Source organism: Annulohypoxylon truncatum, assembly GCF_022578515.1.
Source record: "Annulohypoxylon truncatum strain CBS 140777 unplaced genomic scaffold F4807scaffold_7, whole genome shotgun sequence".
NCBI lineage: Eukaryota > Fungi > Ascomycota > Sordariomycetes > Xylariales > Hypoxylaceae > Annulohypoxylon > Annulohypoxylon truncatum.
The window spans coordinates 438,160-459,485 of NW_025953793.1; the positions used below are offsets into that span (position 1 = coordinate 438,160).

General features: G+C 49.0%; 6 protein-coding genes across 6 annotated transcripts; 3 read left to right on the plus strand and 3 right to left on the minus strand.

Annotated features, from left to right (window-relative positions):
* Nucleotides 1-381: 381 nt before the first annotated feature.
* F4807DRAFT_415438 (acyl-CoA N-acyltransferase) lies at nt 382-3,028 on the minus strand. The gene is made up of 4 exons (XM_047997042.1): nt 2,728-3,028; nt 2,466-2,517; nt 1,817-2,056; nt 382-1,444 (listed from the first exon to the last, which is right to left on the minus strand). Exons 1-4 carry the CDS (start codon nt 2,787-2,789, stop codon nt 1,115-1,117), a joined length of 684 nt encoding a protein of 227 aa, XP_047856797.1. The 5' UTR covers nt 2,790-3,028; the 3' UTR covers nt 382-1,114.
* A 3,234-nt stretch (nt 3,029-6,262) lies between these two features.
* On the plus strand, nt 6,263-8,363 carry F4807DRAFT_365310 (uncharacterized protein). The gene is made up of 3 exons (XM_047995620.1): nt 6,263-6,950; nt 7,008-7,314; nt 7,370-8,363. Exons 1-3 carry the CDS (start codon nt 6,444-6,446, stop codon nt 8,263-8,265), a joined length of 1,710 nt encoding a protein of 569 aa, XP_047856798.1. The 5' UTR covers nt 6,263-6,443; the 3' UTR covers nt 8,266-8,363.
* A 1,427-nt stretch (nt 8,364-9,790) lies between these two features.
* Nucleotides 9,791-11,741, plus strand: F4807DRAFT_365262 (uncharacterized protein). Its single transcript, XM_047995619.1, has one exon. The coding sequence runs from the start codon at nt 10,011-10,013 to the stop codon at nt 11,430-11,432; it is 1,422 nt and encodes a 473-aa protein (XP_047856799.1). The 5' UTR covers nt 9,791-10,010; the 3' UTR covers nt 11,433-11,741.
* Nucleotides 11,742-13,777: 2,036 nt separating this feature from the next.
* Nucleotides 13,778-15,583, plus strand: F4807DRAFT_472542 (uncharacterized protein; the record flags this gene model as incomplete). The annotated part of the gene is made up of 3 exons (XM_048003022.1): nt 13,778-14,078; nt 14,225-14,283; nt 14,365-15,583. 3 exons carry the CDS (start codon nt 13,778-13,780, stop codon nt 15,190-15,192), a joined length of 1,188 nt encoding a protein of 395 aa, XP_047856800.1. The 3' UTR covers nt 15,193-15,583.
* A 399-nt stretch (nt 15,584-15,982) lies between these two features.
* On the minus strand, nt 15,983-17,466 carry F4807DRAFT_415449 (uncharacterized protein). Its single transcript, XM_047997043.1, has 2 exons — nt 17,023-17,466; nt 15,983-16,938 (listed from the first exon to the last, which is right to left on the minus strand). The coding sequence occupies exons 1-2, from the start codon at nt 17,194-17,196 to the stop codon at nt 16,009-16,011; spliced, it is 1,104 nt and encodes a 367-aa protein (XP_047856801.1). The 5' UTR covers nt 17,197-17,466; the 3' UTR covers nt 15,983-16,008.
* A 371-nt stretch (nt 17,467-17,837) lies between these two features.
* Nucleotides 17,838-21,140, minus strand: F4807DRAFT_415451 (uncharacterized protein). The gene is made up of 2 exons (XM_047997044.1): nt 20,612-21,140; nt 17,838-20,507 (listed from the first exon to the last, which is right to left on the minus strand). Exons 1-2 carry the CDS (start codon nt 20,640-20,642, stop codon nt 18,094-18,096), a joined length of 2,445 nt encoding a protein of 814 aa, XP_047856802.1. The 5' UTR covers nt 20,643-21,140; the 3' UTR covers nt 17,838-18,093.
* Between the last annotated feature and the right edge of the window lie 186 nt (nt 21,141-21,326).

The following is a 21,326-nucleotide window of genomic DNA, read 5'->3' on the forward strand; positions in this document are numbered from 1 at the left end:
CATAAATCCTGATCGATTGTGAAATGGGGAGCATCAGGGACATGCCAATGAATCTAGCCGGATAGGCTTTGAACGAGTACTGCTCTGGAATCTGGGTCTTATGTTTTTAAGTCTTGAATAGCTTCACGATGGACCTAGCGCTAATTGAACTTACTTCGAGTATAGTATTTCCAACTCCCAGCTCGAACCCTTGCATTTATTTAGTAAATGTGTTGAATCTCGAGGGAAAAGGCTCGCTTAGGATATAACTCATCTGTGTAGACCAAGTAACTCTCATACCAACACCGACGAGATCAATACAAAAAGCTACAATCATTTCAATGGAATCGGCACTGATTTATCATTCGTCATATATAATCCAGGTATTCATATCTAAAACTACTTAGACGTTTACGGTGACTGGAGCCTTCTATGCCTAATTCCTACTTCTCGACGTAGATGATTTGGAACAGGGGGATAGTAAATACGTACATATCAAACAAACATTTACCGTATTATCTGACACTGGGTATTCAATCACCATATGTGCTAAAACAAAAGCATGGGGAAAAGTTGACGGATGTTTAAAAATTTTGTACGAGTTCCTGGTTGTTACCCCCCAAGAGCTATAGAGTATAGAGTAAACACGTAGTACCATAAGCCCCTTAGCCCTGTAGGCGTCCGAAAAATTGCACACGCACCCCGATTGTTTGTAAGACTGCGTGCCAGTCCATCGAACACATGCTCCTATTTAACCTCGGCTGTGGATGTATAGAAGAGTATATCCGGCTCTTTATATTTCGGGAAGATCAAATGCACATGGTATCCATGTGAGAATAATAAGGCACAAGCAAGATAGCCAAGCAGGCCAAGTATCTTGCTTGGGTGTGGGATATCGACTTATGTGGGTGACCGTCCGAGTACCCAAGATCAACATTTCCAAGATCTCTCCATTAGATATCAGGGCCATCGTGATCGGCCAATTAGGGTGATCAAACCAGATAGCATATCCATATTATCCCACATGCCGATGGACAGCTTCGGTTCGACATAGGGAACCCGTGCGCAACTCTCAAAGCCGTAGTCAAACCGTAAGAGCGACTCTATAGCCCAAGGGGTTGCAAGACGCGTACGATCAATTCGCCAGCGGCTTTGCGACGGGGTCCCTAACCATCGCATAAAGCTTGATAGCGGTGCCGTCGTCATTGCACTCTAGCTCCTTCGCGAACTTGAAGCCGAATCGGCCGTAGATCTGCATGTTGGGTACGTCCTTGCTGGACTCGAGGTAGCACTTCATGCCCTCGGCGTCAGCTTGGTCGGTCACGGTCTCCATCATGAGGCGTCCGATTCCTTTGCCCTGGGCCTTAGGCGACACGACCATGATGTTGAGGAAATAGTATCCCCGAGGGTCGGTCCAAACCGCCGCTTGGGCTTTGGCCTGTGTCTCCTTCCATATGTAATAGCGCTAGATATCGGTTATTAAGTCAGCGGCCTCCTTTTTTTCTTTTCTTCTTTGCTCTTGTGTTTCGAAAAAGTTGTGTTGAGAAGTCGAAATATTCACGTTTGGCGGCCAGTCCCGATCGCTCCGCTGACACAGGTGCTGAAACGAGCCATGCGCATTGCGAAGGCGAGGCGGGGCTCCAAGAAAGCGACCTCCTGTTCCGACTGGTGAATCATATTCATACCACCTTGACGTATGATTTGGAATGGAAGAGAGTAATAATTGCGAACCCGCGAAATGGAGCCAAGTCGGTAGATCAAAAGTGCTTGTGTTTCTTTCGGAGCGGAGACGTCACTCGCGTATCGCTGAATTGTAAAAAAACCCGGTCAAACTCACCTTGACGTTGAGGCCTCCCCGGCCGTAGACGAGATTCATCCCGATCTGGTTAAACCATAGCTTCCAGCCCTCGGCCCAGTCATGCCAGGTGGGCGATTTCCCTGCCGGCTGCGGTTTCAACCAGCAGGCGACACCGAGAACCTCATCGCTGCCTTCTTCTTTCGCGACGTGGAAAATGCCATTACGCATACCCCAGCGGCAGCGAATGGCAAGAGAGGCCGCGTTGCGCTGCGCGTTGAACTGGCGAGAGGCATTAGTATACAAGCAAAAAACCACGAAGAACCAATCACGGTCGCAATTCGACTTCAGTCCCTATAGAGGCGAAACACGAGAAACTACTTGGGCAATTAATTTATCCGAGAGAGGAACCCCCGTGACGAGTGTGGTACGCGGACGCGAAAGAAAAACATGCAATTGGGATCGGGCAATATAAAGCAGGTTGCGCGGCCCATCTCCACGTTTGAAACGAAGTTCCTTGGCGTACGTTCGTGGGGGATAGGGGATGGGTGATGGATGGGCTAGAAAATCTGGCCGAGCCCGGGAACAGTATACTTCATTCGAAGAGGGAAACATGTCGTATTTCGAAACATCTGGATTCGCAATTCGGTACATAGTAGGAAAAGGTAGCGAAAAAGAAAGACATGCATACCGTGGATTTGTCAAAGACCCAATTTCTATATGGATCATCCGCAAAAGCTTGTCTTCAGTGATTGGGAGGGTTTGGTTAGCATGAATGGTAAGGAGCTGAAGAAACCTCATCAGCCGCAGCGGCCCCCTTTGCGCGCCCCCTTTCTCCCCCGAGGTCATGTAGGTACGCCATGTATGCACGATACGACGGTACCTACAGCATGTAAACCCGTGGCTTCGGATTGTTACCTGCCGGCAGGCTGGAGGAACGAGGTAACACTTACTGGATCACAGATATAGCACCTGGTATATCTGCTTCGGTAATGAGAGAGACGCGGATTGTCATGGTGTCGATGGATCCGATTCGGTGGAATTCGCCGACTTATACGAAAACGGTAATTGGTAATTAACAAGTAGTGTAGTGGTGTATTCACTCGGTATGAATGGATCTAAGGCTGTTTACTTCCCTAGGCTGCACCATACCTACAAATGTATGTGTATGATATGTCAGGTATGACTATCTCGAGATTTCCTCAAACAACAGAAGAGGGATTTTATATAGGCAAGTTACAACGACTGAGAGACTTGGTTGAACTGACGTTTGTTCAGGGGGGCTTGTGTGATAAGCCAAAAAAGCTAGATAAGATACCTAGACTTCTAGAGGCTACAAGAGGCTACATGAGGCCATAAGAGGCTAGGGGTATCTGTGAGTTCAAGGTTTAGCTTCTATTCCCGTTAGCGTCATCGGTATCTTTGCTGTGATCCCTCTCCTGATAGGTGCCATGCCATGTCGTGCCGTCGAACATTACATAACCATAACCAGTCCAGAATTGATCGACTATCAGATGTTCAGTTCTAATTCTTCCCTATACGAAACCATCATGGAATCATGGATCCAGCCTCACTCCGGCGACTCCACAGGATGGGTCTTCTCCAAGGTTTGTGGATGTTAGCTTCTACGCCTTACCTTAGCCCCGAGAACTTCAACCCCTGTTCCTGTCCTAGATAAGCCACAATCTTACCATTGCCGTCTTGGGTGAACGCATTACCATCTTCGAGGACCACGTGTTAGAAATAGTTGGAAATGGCATCATAATTGCGAGGAGACCGTGACATCGCTCGATTCCTCATAGCCTTGTGGGGGGACATTGGATCTCAATATGTCTTGTAAAAGTTGTCGAGGACCTAGTTTTGGTGCCCAAAAAGTCGCCGAGTTACCAGTTGCTATGCACTCTGAGCACGCAGGATCTCAAGGGTTAGGCGAATGAAAACACAACCTCAACCTCCTTTTCCTTCCTCGTGGTATCTCAGTTTCCGAAGGTCGAAATACAGGATTTAGGCGAGTAGGGCTGCATGCTTCTGCCTACTGATATTTATATATCATCCGGTTTGTAGCTCTGCAAAATGACGGCATCTAACCCATATGGCTTAACCGACAATTGTGCATTCATGGCTGTTAGACGGCTGCTTCGTATAACACCGGAAGCTGTCGCAACAAAGACCGAATGCCTGCGAACGGCAAATGGTTCGGGAGTCTTGCTCACGTAGGGTGGGATCCGTTCTCTTCTCAACTGTACTGGAAGAGATTTCCGGTTGATGGGAGGTCATTATACGCTGTCCAAGGGTATCAACGAATGTGATCTTCTGTACTACAGAGGAAACGGAACCGGGCACGCGGTACCTGTCATGGAGAAGGTGGGGAATAGCCAGTGGATGCACTATGTATGATTACTAGTGTAGTATCGCACTGGGAAGTCGTTGTTAGATTAGAACGTAGAAGTTGACAGAGTTGCAATGGCCTTTTGGTTGATTTAGTTGAGGAAGCTCGAAGATCAAACTGAAGTTTAGCAGTTTAACAGTCGGGACTGATTAGCTTCTAAGCCTCTAAGAGCTGAAATAGCGAGGCTAGTAGGGGATCCAACAGGGTTGATTCTCGGCAGTCTCCCGGAAGGAAGAAAAGACTTCAAATGTTCCTTCTCGGAAAGACCCTGGTCCCAGCCCTGCAGCTGCCCTGTCTCTTTCGGAAGATGCCCTGGGGCCGGGGGAATTTTCTTACTTTTGTCTAAACCTAGCATGGAAAGTCCATCCTTATCGTGAACAACTTCAATTTTCCAACTTCAATGTTGATACGAAAACAATTCTGTCATCTACTTTCCCCGGGCAGAGGATCTTCCTATCTATCCGGTCCAATGGACCTCATATAATTGAATGCTTGTGCTCCTCTGATCTGTACAGGATCTGTGCAGGCTTTCTCAAATCTTTTAAACTGGGATGTAATCTATGTTCCAAGTCGCGATCAGCAAACATCAAAGCTTAAAGGTTACAACTAGATCCTCCTCATGAAGGAAAAAGCTTCCGATAACTTGGCTGGGTTGGCGCCGAGCTCTCAACGTCGTTGTCACCACCCTTTTATGTCTGTGTGCTCAGTGTGTGCTGTATAACATGTATGTGGCTATCCCCTAAAGGAATATTGACCTCTTGGCGAGCGTGAAATACCTGCGAACCTAGGTCCTTCTCTTTCATCTCGAAACATCGGTCGTCTATCTCATCTATTTCATCCATCTCATTCATCTCGTTCTTATGGTGTACTGCGTAGTAGGCGTGAGTCGCTACTGGAAGCAGATACACCATATCTAATTGATTTGATCATTTCTATAAGGCGATTGAGAACGCTCTCCCGAGAACATTCTCGCATTCCGTTGTGTTACAACAAGCGCCAGATTCTTCGAGATGCTGTGGGGTGTCGGAAGCCAGCACGGTCCCGCTTCAAGACTGGAATGCAAGAAATGGTTGAAATGCAAGACGCTGATCTGTGTCAAGTTTGGCACCGTTGGCCAAAACCCTGGATGAAACCTGGAACTCCCCGCAAATAACCCCTGTCTGAGACAAGAGGCCCCGGTCCTCCTGTTACAACGACGATCTCAAGTTCTATGCAGCAGTGCAGTAACATCAATTGCCGGCGACGACTTGAGTGTCTCCTAGCACTCACAATTGGCGAAGAAAGACCCTAAGGTCGCCGGCGAAACCGTATGAGATTCCGCTATGATACTCCCTTCGGTCATTATTGGGCGACGATGAGCAGGAGATGGTCTTCATATGGACATACCAACCTCCTTAGCTGTTGAGCCTCAAACTACCTAGCTACTAAATGGTGGGTTATCGGTTCCTACAAACCGACATTGGCGCGCGCCTTCATTCATCTACATACACTCGTAGTTTGTGTTCAAACGCGACGACGTCAGCTTATAATCAACACCAGCATTATACTATTACCTAAACAACTTTAACCTAGTTGAGTAGCTGATCTTTATGGGAAGTAGCTCGTCGTCGTAAACCTGTTAAGTAATTTGACCGATGTAGCCCGCGCGGTCAATAGTATGCTCGCTTCTGTGGCGATGAAGCCTGGTAGCATCGACAACAAACTTCAATGCTCTAATCCCATTCCAGTGAAGAATCCGTCGGCAGTATGAGCCTGGACAAGAGAAGGGTGTCCCACATGGCAATGCCATGTCGGTTGACCAGGGATGCGGCCGTCCAGGGTATGTCGAGGGGGCCTCCATTTACACCCTTGAGACATGTTGCACTAGGTCAGCTAAAGTCTCCCGAACTCCCAGGTCGGGGGAGACCTTCTCCTTGAATCTGATACGCCTTTTCTCAATTCGTATTCTCTTCTCTCAATACTTTGTAACACCGATATCCCTTGGCTCTTTTCTCTTTCTTTCGAATTTTTATTCTCTCTTTTCTTCCCAAGGCGGGCCTTCTTGTATTCGTTTCGTCAATTCCCAGGCTTGGGGTTTCTTGGTGTTCTGTTCAGTTCATTCCATCCTGTCGCTCCTGTTGCTCTCGGTCTGCCAAGTCGATTTCGTTTTCGGGAGTGAATCTTAATACTAATTGCTGTTCGTTATCTTGCTGTTTCGCCTATTCGGTCATATTATGAATGAACCAAGACTGGTGCTTGGATGCAGAGCATTTCGACGCACTATAGATTTTGAACAGTAACATGCCGTCATCTAGCAGCAAGCGACAACCCCAAGACACCCGATCATGGAAAAGCTCACCAAAAATGTATCGGCGATCGAAGCTTCAGTCACGCGATAGCCTGGGGCGTGGAGATGCTGCAGGCGACCATCTTAGCAGCAGAGGACTGGGAACACGTTTACTTTTTACTCGAGATCGAGCTGGAAATTTTGGTGCACGCAAAGTCAAGGATGACGTCGAAAAACGCAGCTTTCGCATGTTCGATCAGGCCTTGGTTGATGATGATATATCGGACAGTTCTGACGACTCTGGAGATGATGTTGGAGGTTTCAGTGACGACGACGATGATGACGATAACGCCGGCAACCCACCACAGCAGATACCACCACCTCCAGCTCCATCTCCGACGAGTTCATCGGGATCTATTGTTACACTAACGCCTTTACAACCTCCTAAAACTAGTGCTGGGCCAGGTGTTATAACTGCTGCCCTTCCGACGCTACCGACTCCTCCGACGAGACCTGTTCAGGTACGCACGTACACCATCCAAGCAAGTTGTAATATAAGCTAATCAGTTGGTTATTAGGCGGCACAATCATACCTAAACCCAAGCGATCTTAACTACCCGATTCCAACATCCGAGAGGAAGGAAGAAGGTGATTCCAATACTGTGCCCTCGTCTACCTTCTCCACAAAGTTTCAGCCAACATCAACGTCTATGTCAACCCCAACAGTCATAGCATCAGCTGTAGCAATAGGAGAGGTCCCACAGCCCGCCATGGACAATGGTGACGGTGGTTACGATGGAGATAAACACAAAATGCACGATAAAGGTCCTCCTGGAGGGTTAGACCCTGTAGCGGAACACCTTCTCATCGCTGCAGGTGCTATTGGTAAGCAAATATTCGGATTAAGTATTCGACGAAATGGTTGGCTAATACGTTCAAGGTGCTTTCATCTTATTCTGTTTCATTGGTTGGGTCATTTATAAAGTCATGAAGAAAACCAAGGGTCAGGGCATTGGTGTCAGTGGTGGCATGGGTTTCGATAAGTTCCCCTGGAAACGAAGAGGGCCTATGGATGGTACTTGGGATGGACGTACGATGTACATGAGCAACGAAGCACCCCCCGTCTATGAAAAGGGTCAATATGGCACTATGCAATCGGGAATGTATGGTCCCGGAAAACCATACCCTCCAGGACCTGGCAGCGCCGCTCGTTCAGTCATATCGAATTCTGAGATGGGAACACTTCGCCGAATGCCAAACAATGATTCAGCACTGGCCAGCATTCTCGACCAGTACCCGACGGGCGACGAAGGTGCAGCCAATAATAGCGACATCAATCTTACTATGAGGTCGCAAACAACCCAGCCATACTACACAGCATCAGAGCTTGCCCGTCAACAACCGGACACTTATCATCCACCGAGACGGGCTGGAAACCGAGCTAGCGAATTATCTTCGATTTCCTCTGGATTTGGCGACGGCGACATCATCATACCACCACCTTTAGCGGTTAGTAAGTCTTCCTCAGAGGAAGCTACGGGAAACCCAACTGCTCGAGAAACCACTCAAGAAGGCACTCGAGAAACCACTCGAGATTCCATTCGAGATTCCACCCGAGAGTCTTGGATGGATCGGGAAGAAGGCAGGAGGGAGACAGTATATACAACTACGAGTGAGGATCGACCAGCCCGATTTCGATCTATAACTAGTTGGGTAAACCAGCAGGCAGGTCGGGCAAAACGAGCGGGATCAAGGGCACGGGAACGTGGAGAGGTGCCAGTCATGCCGGCAATCCCAGGCGAAATAAGTGCGATTCGGCAGACGGCTTACCGGTGATCTATCGTTCAATGTAATACGACGAAGCCCGATGCGATACTTAACCCGATTTTGATTACAGTCCCAGCACCACAGGGGATTCCTTTTTCCTTCCAAACCTCAATCTGTGAGATATTCAAGAGAAGCCAACCTACGATAAGATAACGATGAGGACTCATATCAAGTTTACAAAAATCAAGCAGGTTGTATCATATTCATGTACATCAGCAATGTTGTGTATACCTATCTATGTATGTACATTCAACGCCTATACTTGTGCTGTGATCACCAGCTCGGCAGTGTATTTCATTTCAGCGAGCGTTCCGTGCAGTTAGAATCCACTTCGCTGGTGTTGAGGTCAATTTTTCTTTTCAGTATTTATACCACACGTTTCTCATGTTAGGAGGACTAGAAGGGGGTTCGTGTAGGAGAGGATTAATGTAGAGGAGCCAATGATAACGACTGTTACATAGATTCGATTCATTTCAATCAAGTTGTATATCAACCGCATTTGAATTTGCAGAATTGGCTCCTATACGAGAGCATATCCTATGACGCCAAATAGAAGCATGTAGTCTAATTCCGGTCCTTTTTTCTTCTTTTCTCTTTTTCTCGTCAAATATAGAATATAGCACACTCGCGATACAAGGGCTAGGATCAATGCCTCAATACTCTTGAATGCATTAGAGATTTTCAAGTGATCTACTTAGTTGAATGGATAGTATAGATGATCTCATGTGGAGCATTTTCGTCGTTGTCGCTGTCGGCGTTACAAATTCTGCTGCGGGTTACTCATTGACCGTCAAAAGGATAACACCTAAGTAGTAAACCGATGTTTTTCATCCGAAGTTTTCGCACGTAATCATGAAAAACGATTCACTCGTGATCAAGCCAAGCATAAATTAGACGCGTGTTGATTATGACTGAGCTGAGTTGGCCTGGAAGAGTGGGAGTTACTAATCGAGGAAAACCGGTTGTTGGATTGGCAGAAGGCGCTGCTGTCTGAGCTGAGATACACAGCCTCCAGTCTAGTGGCGCGGTATTCCTTTAGTTCCGTTACCCGCTACTAATAGCGGGGAGTAACGGGGAGGTGCCTTGCAAAAGACAGTGAAAATAATAGCAACACCTCCATCGGCAGACCAGCAGCTGACCGGGAAGTAACGAACTTTGCGAGGTCAACGAAGGTTGCGAAGTCGCAAACAAAAGGGAAAGCACATGACGACAATGAGACCGATAACACCTTGCCTTCCGTTGCCCGCAGAATCTCGGAATCTCCAACTTTCGCATACCCACGGGTAGGAACTGTCCATTTATACATATGTACATGGCCCTAATATTAGGCAACCTCTTTTTTCAATCTTCGCTCTTTCATCCTGTGTCTTAGTACCTCTAGTAAAAACATTACGTTGACCTTTCCAACTACGCAAGTTAATTAAACCTTGGCGCGCACCCCATTCTTTTATTTTTGTAACTCAGCCTCATTACCGTCGCTATATCTACAGTGAGATCTGCGCCTAGTGTTCACTTTCGTCACCCCTACCTCGCCTACCTTACCCACCTAACGCTACATAAGAACGTACATCAGATCACCTGCAGTTGCCCTAGAGATATTTATTTAGAAACCAACTAGACTCCCTTCTTTTGTCGCCTGACACGTTGTGCATCGTCCACTTCAGCTGGTCACCTATCCACCTTCGCTTGTGTAGCCAGTTTCGATCGTAAAGTGTACATACGAATGAGTAAATGAATTATTACAACTTCCAAAAATGCTCGACGAGAACCTACCAACTTTCTTCTTCCGACACTCGTCTAATAACCCACTCCTGAGCGTCCTCTACTTCACCCAAAATGGCTCCGAACCTGCGGCCGAATACTCTCTCCAGAAGATAAATCCGGACCTCCCCCAGTCGAAGAATAAGTATGCTGTGGCTTTGGGGGATGCCGCCATTCAGGACGTCATTTACGCCGAGGTCACGATCGTGCCCGAGTTTCAGCAACCTACGCTTTCCGCTGCCGAAATCAGACAGCAGAATGGCGTTCCACCTCCTCCCGTACCTATGATACCCGACGGCTTCACAATACAACTCTACAATCCCGAGCAAAAGGTGGCTGTGAAGGGCGAAAAGAGCACTTGGACCGGCAAAGAGTCGTGGGAGTTTGAGATGCCCCAGCAGAGTTTCCGCATGCCCTCAGTATCCAAGGTCGATCGCGAGCAGTCGAACCCGGTCGCGAGCGTACTTACGCCTAAGATCATGTTCAAATGGAAGCGGGACAGCAAGTTCTCCAAAGATATGACGTGCTACATGACGGGCACTTCTGTGGGGGGCAGAAAGAGCAAGGATCCGGACATTACAATAGCACTGTACAAACACGGCCGCGAGCCAACCGTCACTATATACGAACCGAACTTACAAAGAGTGGACATAGAGGATCGCAAAGGTCTAGAAGTGGTGATTCTACTCGGTGCAGAGGTCATCCGCGAAATATACCTCTTTCCTAACCGCGACTCGTTCAATATCGTCGGCGCGCCCTCTCGGCGCAAGAACTCGCGGCCTACCCCAACTCCGGCGCCGGCGTCCACGTCGCCCACAAACATGCACATGATGACCAGCGGGCTCGGAAACGTACCTCCCGCCACGAGCACCTCACCTATCACACAGCAGCCTACCCCGCCCAACGACGTGCGGGTCGAAGCCGAGACCAAGCGCCTGCAGGCCGTGGTGCAGCAGGAAGAGCGCGAGCGCGAGAAGCGGGATCGCGCGGAGCAGAAGCGCATCAAGAGGATGCTCGAAGAGGAGGAGCGCGAGCGCCAGCGCCGGGACGTGGAGGTGGCAAAGGAAACGGAAAGGCTGAGGAGGCAGTTCGGCATGCAGGGCCAGGACTTCGGACCTAAACCCAGCTTGCCGCCGCGGTCGAACGTGGCGGGCTCGTCGCTGCATCCCCCGATCCCGCCTCCGCGACCCGTGAGCGCGGAACCCAGGCCCCATGCTAATGGTAGCGGAGGGTTCGGGAATTGGTTCCACGGTCTCGGGACGAGTCCCGGGATGCCGATGATGCAGAGCGGGTTCGGTTATGGATATGGTAATGGGAATGGCAATGGCAATCAGCCGCAGACCGGGCATGGGAGGAGGAGAGGCGGGAGTGCGGATGATGGGAAGATGCGGAAGAAGAAAAGCACTTTCTTTTGATCGGATGGGGGAGGGGAGAGGGAGAAGATGAAGGGGAAGGGGAAGGAGCGCGCTTAGTTGAAGCCTGCCTACCTGAGAAGAAGGGCTGGGATAGAGCCTATGGGAGAAGAAGCGTGTATAAACTTCATGGTTGGCAACTTGGAATTCCCGTGGCTTCTTGGGAATTGGCGCGTTGGTTGGGCGGTCCGGTGCACGGCATGGTCTTACAGCAAGGGATTATTAGGCTGTGCCGCTTTTGCGCTGGATGGGAATGGGATCGGGAATGGGAATGGGGAGTGGTTAGGGCAGGTTTGGGCAAACTGCTTAGTTAGACTTGGTTTAATGATACCCACGTGTTGTTCATATCGTATTCGAGTTTCTGGTCTGGTTTTATTTCATGTGATGTGGTGCTAGTGGAAAGTAGTCGATAAGGAATGAGATGTTATGCTATTAACACCGGTTAAGTAATTTATTGTTATGCCGTTGTGCTGGTTTTCGCCGTTGTCATCACCGTTTTTGTTTTTAGGTGGACATTAAGTCTAGTTGAAGCCTTTTGTCAGTTAGTGGATATACACTTAAGCACCTTCTCATCGTTTGCTTCTCTTCCGCCGTTTAATTTTTTTTTCTAATCCCAAAGCATGACCTTTCGTTATCTAGACAACTTCCCTCCTAGCTGCCGTTGTCTTTTCGCCGATTTCCTCGTCTTCTTCATTTCTGCCGCTTCACTTCAATTAGAATCGTTACCATGTAAGGCAAAGAATAAAGTTTCAAAAGCAAGAATTAACAGAAAATACGGTCTTATAACGCCGTGAATTTTACCTAAGACGTGATTTTTTCGCCATTCTTTATTACGTTGAAGAAAATGTTGGCCTGTTCTCCTCTCTCCTTTCACCTTACATTTCATCCAGGGACTTTCGAAGATGATGACTTTACACATCAATATACAAATTCGATACGTAGTTATATATAAGTGTTCCACTCATAAATGTAATTGCCGGTATTTTTGTTGTTCTAGTTTCTTGTGGCCTGGGCATAAGACGACGATTATAGTAAAAGGGGTTGCATAAGGGATAAACCATTTGAAGTTATGAGACTTCGCTACTGACTTGATTTGTCACTTGTATTCAAAATCATGGCCAATATATCGATTATAATACTAACAATGAATAGGTAGTAATATGAGATATATCTGGACATCTGTAACAATTGACGACTAGCAGCTATAGCGACACTTCTCCCAAACATAGCTTTTATATGTAAGTTTGAAGAGCTTGAGATAATTGTTATAGTTTAATTCGTCTTTAGTAGGCATAACTAAGAGTGGCTTAACCTTTTGGTTCCATTTCCAATTATTAGGGAAATTATATCCCATGAGAAATCCTACAGCAGTAGCATGTAGATGGTGTAAGTTATAGATATATGATCCTTTTATTCTGTAAGAGGTTTTGATCCAGACTCGAAGGAAGTAACTTCGCCGCCTTAGTGATATTTCTGTCGTTATCATTGTCGTCGCCGTAAGTTGCTTTCGCCGTATTCTTATCACCCGGCGAACATACGTCTTTAACGCCATGACCAGACCCAAGTTGAAGAGGTTTATCTAACCGTACAATCTCAATGATCTTTATATATGATGGATTAGGTTAATTCAATGGACACCGACTAACACAGTTTAATCATCATGTCCGAGATCGAAGTGAACGTATTTACTTACCGTACTACTCTGCTTTCATCCCTGGTTCTCCCCATATGACCAAGCCGACTGGCATACTCTAAGCATTCCCGGTCACTGGTTGTCTCCTTAGAAGACTAGAGGGAAAGCACTTGTTCATTCGATGTCGATTTTCACTCCTAACAGCTGTCATATTCTTAGGCGATTTGCTATGATCGGAGTGCTGGCGGCTGTTAACGATCGTAGTGAACGATCGAAGTGAAAGTGCCTCCTGAACATCTCCTGATTCAGACTCCTAGTTCCCGCCAAATCTCAGTTATTCGCCGTGGTTTTCCTCATTCTATCCAATTATTGGCTCTGGTAACGACTAAGACAGAAAGATCCGGAATATCGCTACTATGCAGATGGAAAGTGACAGGAAAAATTTTGCTCTGGACCCGCGCGTACCCGCCTCAGATGAACTAATGACCTTCGTCTGAGGAAAGACCTTCAGGTTTGTTTTGCTATATAAACCCAGCTCTCTAACCCATCTCAGAACCTTCTCCTCTACATCACACACTCATACACATCTACCAAGTGAACCATCTCCAGACCACTCCAAATCCTCTACTATTATCCCTTGCCCAAGCACATAACGCCTCCCCCCTTTTCATCAGCAAACCTTAGTCAAGATTATCTACATCCATAGTGAGGAACCATGGCTGACCGTGCTAATGACGGGAAGCTTCAATATGAACCCCGGTATTATATGTTTTCTCGTTCCACCGTTGTAGTCCACGAGGGTATTCGCGAGGGCCTTTGGTCACAAGCCCTCAGGACCGCGCTCGATAACCACCAGGCGACGGTTGAGAAGGAGTTGCACGAAGAGGTACACCTTCTCTTTGCGTGTCACAAGCAGTGGATTGCAAGAACCCCGATGGTTCAAAAGGCCATCGAACTCAACATCGCAATAGTTCATCCTCTATACGCCAAAGAAGCCTTCATTCAAGGATTCTTACGTGAGTACATCGCCCATTCTATCACACCTTGATTCCCTCTCAATGACCAGCATCCCCGTCATGATTTATCAACGAGCTATACTACACGAGTTCGAGGACTGTTTTCAAACGATGATGACCTTCATACTGACATATTGCTACTATAGCCGACGAGGTGGCTGATTACCATCCCAAGGATCATCGCGACGCTGACAGCGCAAATGATGTAAGTCTTTCTCTTATGATTAATACTAGATACGCATCGATTCCTAGCACCTAAACTAACCAAATGTAACCTCATTTAAAGGAGTGGCTAGATTGGTACAGTAATCCCTTCAGATTCCACAATCCGTTTCCTGGAGAGAAGAACGAAGAGGCTGCTCCTGGAGCAGAAGGAAGCACCATCAAGCACAAGCTCAACGACGATGATGCAGACGAGGAGGCCGGAGGTCCAAAGCGCCAGCGTGTGACCAGTGACGAATCTTCGAGCCAAACGCTCCCGGCCCACTCCCCAAGCGCTTCGGCACCCGCTGACGACGAGCCGGAGCTTCCTGAGCCGGCAAATGAAGTCATCCCCGCTTCTTCTTCAGACAGAAGTCTATTCGGCAAGCCGTCCCCTGGCAACGCCGATCCCTCCTCCTCTGACCGTAGCCTATTTGGCAAGCCGTCCTCGGGCATCCCGTCGCTACCCAGCAGTGACCCCCAGCAACCCCAGAACTCTCCGGCCGCGGGCGCCACTGCGAGAGCTACTCCGGCACACACCCTCACAATGCCTCGTGCCCTGACGGCAGAGGAAGCTGCACAAGCAAGACAGGAGGAGGAGGAAGCAGCAGAGATGAAGCAGATTAAGGAAGACGAGCAGGAATTCAAAGATAACGAACAGGTGTTCAACCCTTCTTCCTCAAACTCCTCTGAGTCTGAGTCTGAGCCGGCTTATGAGAACAGAACCCCGATATATTCCGGTCGAACAGGAGAGATGCGTGCTATCCCTCACGGGTTAAGGGCCGGCTCAGTTGATTCACAGTCTGAGGACGAGGCCGAGGATGAAGAGAATGGCGAAGCTGATGATTGGGCGGAGGCCGATGATGCCAACGACCCCGATTTTGACTCCAGCGAAGTATCTGAGGAGGAATAGGTGGATGACCGAACGGCTCACGATATGGACGGTGGCCGTCGGGAGATTATGAGACGAAATGAGACGAGATGAGACGAATGGTTTGCCGGCTTCATATTCCGAAGGCGGTGAAGCTTTTCTCATAGGCACAATGATGATTTCAGAAAACCCCCAAAACACCAAAAAAATCGGAAAAGGAAAAAAGAACGAAAAACATTGCAGCACAACACCCGCAACGACACATCCAACGCCCTGCACAGGAAGCTCGGCGATGCTTCTACCTACCTAGCAGTTATGGTTCAACCTCGCAACGCACCGAGCTACAACTAGCCACGACATCACCAACTTCAGTCGCATCTACACACCGGTCAGCTTTCTTTCCTACTAGATAGTTCATCACATCCACCAAAATTCCCCCCCCCCCCTCCCTTACCACACACAAATTCGCGTATCGTCTCTCACCTACTCTCAAGTAGGATTGATCGACCTCTGATGCCGAAACCATAGGTTTTCACAATGCAAATCTGAATTTCCCCCATTTTACTTCTGTGCAGGAGTTCCTATGTAACATGACGTGACGCCTTACTTGTAATTGCCAAGTGACCCAACGAACTCCTCTCCTGTAGCCGTAGCCGGAGGCATGCAAAACGTAACGACGGCGAATTTCGTAATATCGTAAATTAGTGGTCCTAAAACCTCGGGACTCTTATCCCTCCAACTTCCAGAACCCCTTTCACGAGCTTCACTCCCTCCTCCAAACGCCTTCACACTCCCTTTCCCCCCATCCATCACCCCCTTCTCCGCCTCCCATCCACACACCCCCGAATCTCCCACCCCCTAAAACCGCAGCTTAGGAAGCACAAAAACCAACAAAACCGCAAAAACCGCCAGTCCCGCAATATACACGTACAACAAAACGCGCCCCCACCAACCCGTGCCCTCAGTCATACGCTTGAGGGTCCCCATGCGTCCCGCGACGGCGCCGAGGCCGGCCTCGTTGCGCTCGAGGTTGCGGCCCGCGGCGCGCAGCACGTCGGTGTCCTGCTCGAGCGCCGACGCGAACGCGCGCGACGACTCCTTGAGCGCGCGCGCCATGCCCACCATCGACTCTGTTAGTTTGTCTTGCTCGGAGCGGTGGTGGTCGATGATCGCTTCTGTGGTTGCTGTCGCTGCTGCCGACGAGGGGGAGGAGGGGGAGGTGGCGCGGTTGCCGAAGAGCTCGGTTCGGAGCGCTGTTGTTTCGCCCTTGTTGGTTGAGGCTGCGGGGTCGGGCTGGGAGGAGGCGCCGCCGCGTGCGCGTAGGGTCTGCGATGTGCTTGTTCCTGCGGGTGTATGCTGGGAGGCGGGGTCTGTCGTGGAGGGTGATTGCTGAGAGGATGAGGATGTGGTTACGGTGGGACGGGGTTCGGGCACAAGGGTCGATTCGTCAGCAGGTTCGTCCGCGCCCACACCCGCGTTCACCTCCTGCTCTTGATCCTCTCCGACATCGTACTCGTCCTCGTCGACTTGCTGGTCTGCTGCTTCACCCGACACCACGCTCTCGCTCGGCGTATCGATGATATCGCCTAGTAGATCCTCGCCTTCGGAGCTGTCCTCGTCGCTGTCTACGCTGACATCCTCGAACTCTTGGAAGCGCTCGGTGACTTGGTCGAGGATTTCCCGCTTCTGGTTCAGGTCGGCCTGCATCTCTTGGCGTCGCGAGTGTACCTTGATTGCGAGCGCGTCCTGCTCCAGCTTCGTCACGATCGATCGGGCGTATTCGATGTTCTGCAGACGAGAGATCTACGTGTTAGCATTCCCACATTATCTTGTATTTGAACTCAGAGGTAATAGGGCTAAATGGACACATACGACTCTGGCTTTACTACGCTCATACTCGCTGGCCCTCAGTCGCCGCTCCCTATCGGCGTCCGCGTGGAGGATGTTCTCCTGCAAGCGGGCGAGTAGGCGGTTGAGGTCATTCAGAGCATCCGGGTTGGATATGACCCTATTCTGGGTCAAGGGCGCTTGGACTAGTCGCGCCATGGTGGAAATTGGGAGTGATGTTTAGGAATTCGGGAGTTTCTAGATTTTGGAGAAATCACTTTTGCGAAAGGTGAAGAGAAGAACTTGGAGTCAAAGCAAGCTTGGGATGTTTATTTCTATTTTAGAGGTTTGGACGAATTCGTAAGTCGTTCGTAAGCTCGTCAGTTCGTGATAGAGTTGTCAAGTTACCTACATAGGTTGAAAGGCGGAAAGGTCAAAAAGTTGAAGAGTTTGGGGGACACGAAAGCACGCGCTTCGCTATGATGTAGGGCTGATCCCGCCGGCGGTAGGTGGGGCTGTTTGTAAACTTGCTTTAAGCTCTCCCCCTATCCTATCCTATCCCTGTTAGCCGCGTTTAATTAACACCTCCCTAGTACGAAGGTACCTACCCATCGAAAGAAGTAAACAACATCATGGATATTTACTCCTTTCTAGAAGAGCAGATGTATTAATTATTGCCCAGACTTCAACACCCCAGAAAGATGTTCATTGATGGGAGACAGAAAAGATCGTCGACCGCCAGGTTGGATACAACACAACCTATAGATGCCTACCTAGTCAATAGTAGCAGAATATTCTAAGTAATCACAGACGCAGTCTAGACATATCACGTCACACATCATAAAATGCATAGGTACTAACTGAAAGGTCTTGGGAATCAAAGCACTATTATACGATGCAACCACTATGCACCAAGGGTATACTGGGAACTAATGCAAACCCCTTTCACTGCTTTGCCTTTTAGTACAGTGTACAGCGTCCATCCTGTACGCCTTCTTTTCTTCCCCACCCCCTTTTCCCTCTATCTCCCCTCCTCTACCTTCCACCGCCCCCTTCTATCTTCCGCCACTTTCTTCTATCTTCCCTGTTTATAACTATTCCCAACTGCGTGTCTAGTTAGCGTCTTGCATTACTAGACGCAGTTTCTAGGAAATTCAACAGGAACTCCCTATCAGCAGGAGAAAGCGGCGTCTGACTGCCGCGGCGGGATGCGTTCCCTCGCAAAACTGGCTTTGCTTCCCCTCGGCTAGAGGCGACCGAGCTCAGCTGAGATCGTGGGGCGGCATTGGCGGCCGACTGATCAGGCATTAATGCCTCCTTTCCCTTGCTCTGTTCGAAGTTGGATTTCGGCTTGCCAAAAAGCGAAAGTAGTGTACTCCTCTGCTCCTCCGTCGACTCTTGTCTGAACTGGAAGCCGCCTGGAACTGGAAGTGACGAAGCAGACGGTGGTGTTGGAAATAGTGACAATGGATTCGGCTGGGTCGAGCCGTACGGATAGGACTGGCCGAACGGTTGGGCCTTCGATGATACCGGGTGATTAGCTCTTGGCGAAGCCTTCTTGAAAGAAGGCGAGGGTCGTGAAACCGTACTCTCGCCTTGTTCTTGGCCTGGCTTAGGGCGAGATAAGATGGACAAAGCCCTAAACGGAAGGTTGGCTTCAGGGTGAGTCTGCAGAGGCTCGCCGTGTTCATGAGCGGCAGTTTGAAGAACACTAGCTGTCGATGGAACCTTGGATGATCGTTGCTTTTTAGCGTCTTCGCCTAGTTGGGAGGTTCGGCGAGTCATCTCCTCCCCATCAAGCTGATTCTGCGCTACAGGTTCTGCCTTTTTAAACATCTCAAGCAAACCGGCACGATGTTTATCAGTCGGACGAAGCAATCGCGCATCGGAGCTTGACGGGTTCGCATGAACGCCGTTCACCGGTATAGAGCTATATTCGGATGGGGTGGCTGAAGCGCGTTGCTTTCCAACAAACGCTTTGCCCGGCATAGGAAACTGATGCTGGGAGCTATTCTCAGGCGATCGGCTCGCAGGTTGACTAGGTAGTCTTGGGGCGAGGCTCTGACCTGCATCCGGCTGCGATACATTGCCTTTGAGGACATTCAGTAAATTTGCCGAATGTGCAGGTAACTGGCGCTCAGGTTGAGCAGCTTGGGCTCTGTGAACGTAGGCGGACTGATCTTGACTAGCATACTGGTTGCTCTGAGAGAACCCGGGGAATGCCGGTCGACCTGAAGAATGCTCCGCAATTTGCGGTGACGATGATGGGATAACATCACGCAATAGCATGGCTTTCTGAACTTGGGGCGGAAGAGGTTGCGGGTGAACCAGCTGTACTGACTGGTTCTGCGATTGTTGAAATTTCTCGGATAACACAGATTGATAATTATCCTCAGGGCCAGTAGTAGCATTGACGTAAGTAACGTAAGGGCGGGGTCTTACTTCGGTTGAGTATTGTGGTGGTTCAGGTGGGTGATGGTGATACAAATGGTGATGATGCTGATGCTGATGTTGTACTGTTCGAGCATCAACATCATTTTCTTGTACATGTCTGTGTACCTCACTGCCGGCTGCGTTTCCAGGCTGCAAAAGAGACATGAGCGCATGGCCAGCATGCTGGTCTGTCTGCGGCCTCACTCTAAGAAGACGTTGCAGTTCTCTGGTCGCGTTATCAATCAACTCGGGGTATGTAGACGGAGCAGCAGACGATTGAGCAGGCTCCTGCATGACGTTCTCATCCGTTGTCTCTTCGTAAGATGCTGGAGGGTGGTTGTGGGCGCTTGGGTCTCCAACTTTGCGCGTATCAAGCTTCCGCTGCGTTGATACCCATTGTCGCAGCTGAACCATAAACGGCGCCACCATGTAGAACTTTTCATTGCCTGGTCCCCCAGTTCCGTTCATCCGTCCGCCTTTTTTCTTACGGTACGTCGGCAATTCTTCGACCTTGTACCATTTAATGGCTCCGATCTCCTTCCTTGTGCGCGTACCAAAAACGGTGTTCTCCGGAATTCCACGAAATACATACAGCCTAACTTGCTGGCCCTGCATAGTGACCTCGAAGTATTGAGCTGCTGAATTTTCGGTAATGAGACCGGCTTCCCGAATATCGTAGCCTATTTCTTCATAGACTTCCCTAACTGCACAATCCAAATCATCTTCATCCATGTTAATCTTTCCTCGTGGGAAACTCCACGTCGCACCCTTCTTGAACCCGCGGACAAGGACCACGGCGTCCATGGTGTCGTTCAGCAAGATCGCACCTCTTACCGGCACCCGCGTCTTATATGTCATGAATTCTTCGAAGGCTCTAATATGCTCTTCTGCCGAAAAAGACGCGAGTAGAGGGCAATACTCAAACATCTTGAGCGTGAAACTTCGGAGCGACATGGACGGGAGGGTTGGGTCGATTAATCGAATGAAATCTTCATAAAACCACTGGGCTTCCTCAATCTGGAAGCAGATACGGGCGACAGAAGATAAGTCGGCTTTGGGGAGGTTGATGATGAACCTGACGCACAGGTCATCGAGCCCTTCATAGAGAATATTAGCTTATATCCATCGTGTTCAAACGCGCGGCATCGTTCGTGATCAAACTGAGATAAAATAAACAAGATAAAAAAAATCATTATCTCACAATCTTCAAGCGTCATCTTTCTGGTGGCCATATCGACTTCGATTCATTTGCATGACCACGGGTATATGAGGAGTGAGGATGATGATGGTGTGTTGGGGCGGCGACCAATGACAGAGTCGCGCGCAACGAGAAGGCGAGAGAAGAGGGGTGGCCAAGGTCGGCAGCTTTCGATGCACTACTCAAGGTAAAGCCGTAACGAGAACTGAGTTGGACTATGCTGTTTATGCTTCTGCTTCAGAGGGTTTGTATGTATTCAACATAAAAAGTTTGTTGAGATGACATTCAATCAGGCGCAGAAGTCTGAATTATCGATTGATTGAATAGGTAGAGGATGGAGTGAATGGGTAAATGATTTAGTTAGCTGGGAAGTTGAGAAGTAAGGTGGGGAGTGGAGAGGCGGCGTGGCTGATAAGCTTGCAGCTGCTTAGGTGCGGAACGTGGCCTGTGCTGATTTGCACCGACGGGGAAAGGTGAAGGTACTGAAGTACTTTGTCGTCGACCCACAATAAGAGTTGTACGTAAATGTCAGAAAAGTTGAAAGAACATCAAGGTTAAGTGAAAGTCCTGCTGGAAGAAATGTTTTCGAACACATACGGCAATTTCTCTGACCGCCAAGATTACTAATCAAATACAGTATTGACCAGTCATACCGCGGAAAATTAGTCAAATTTTTAAACGAGTCACAGAGTTCTGCAGCACAACTGTACCGTTCTTG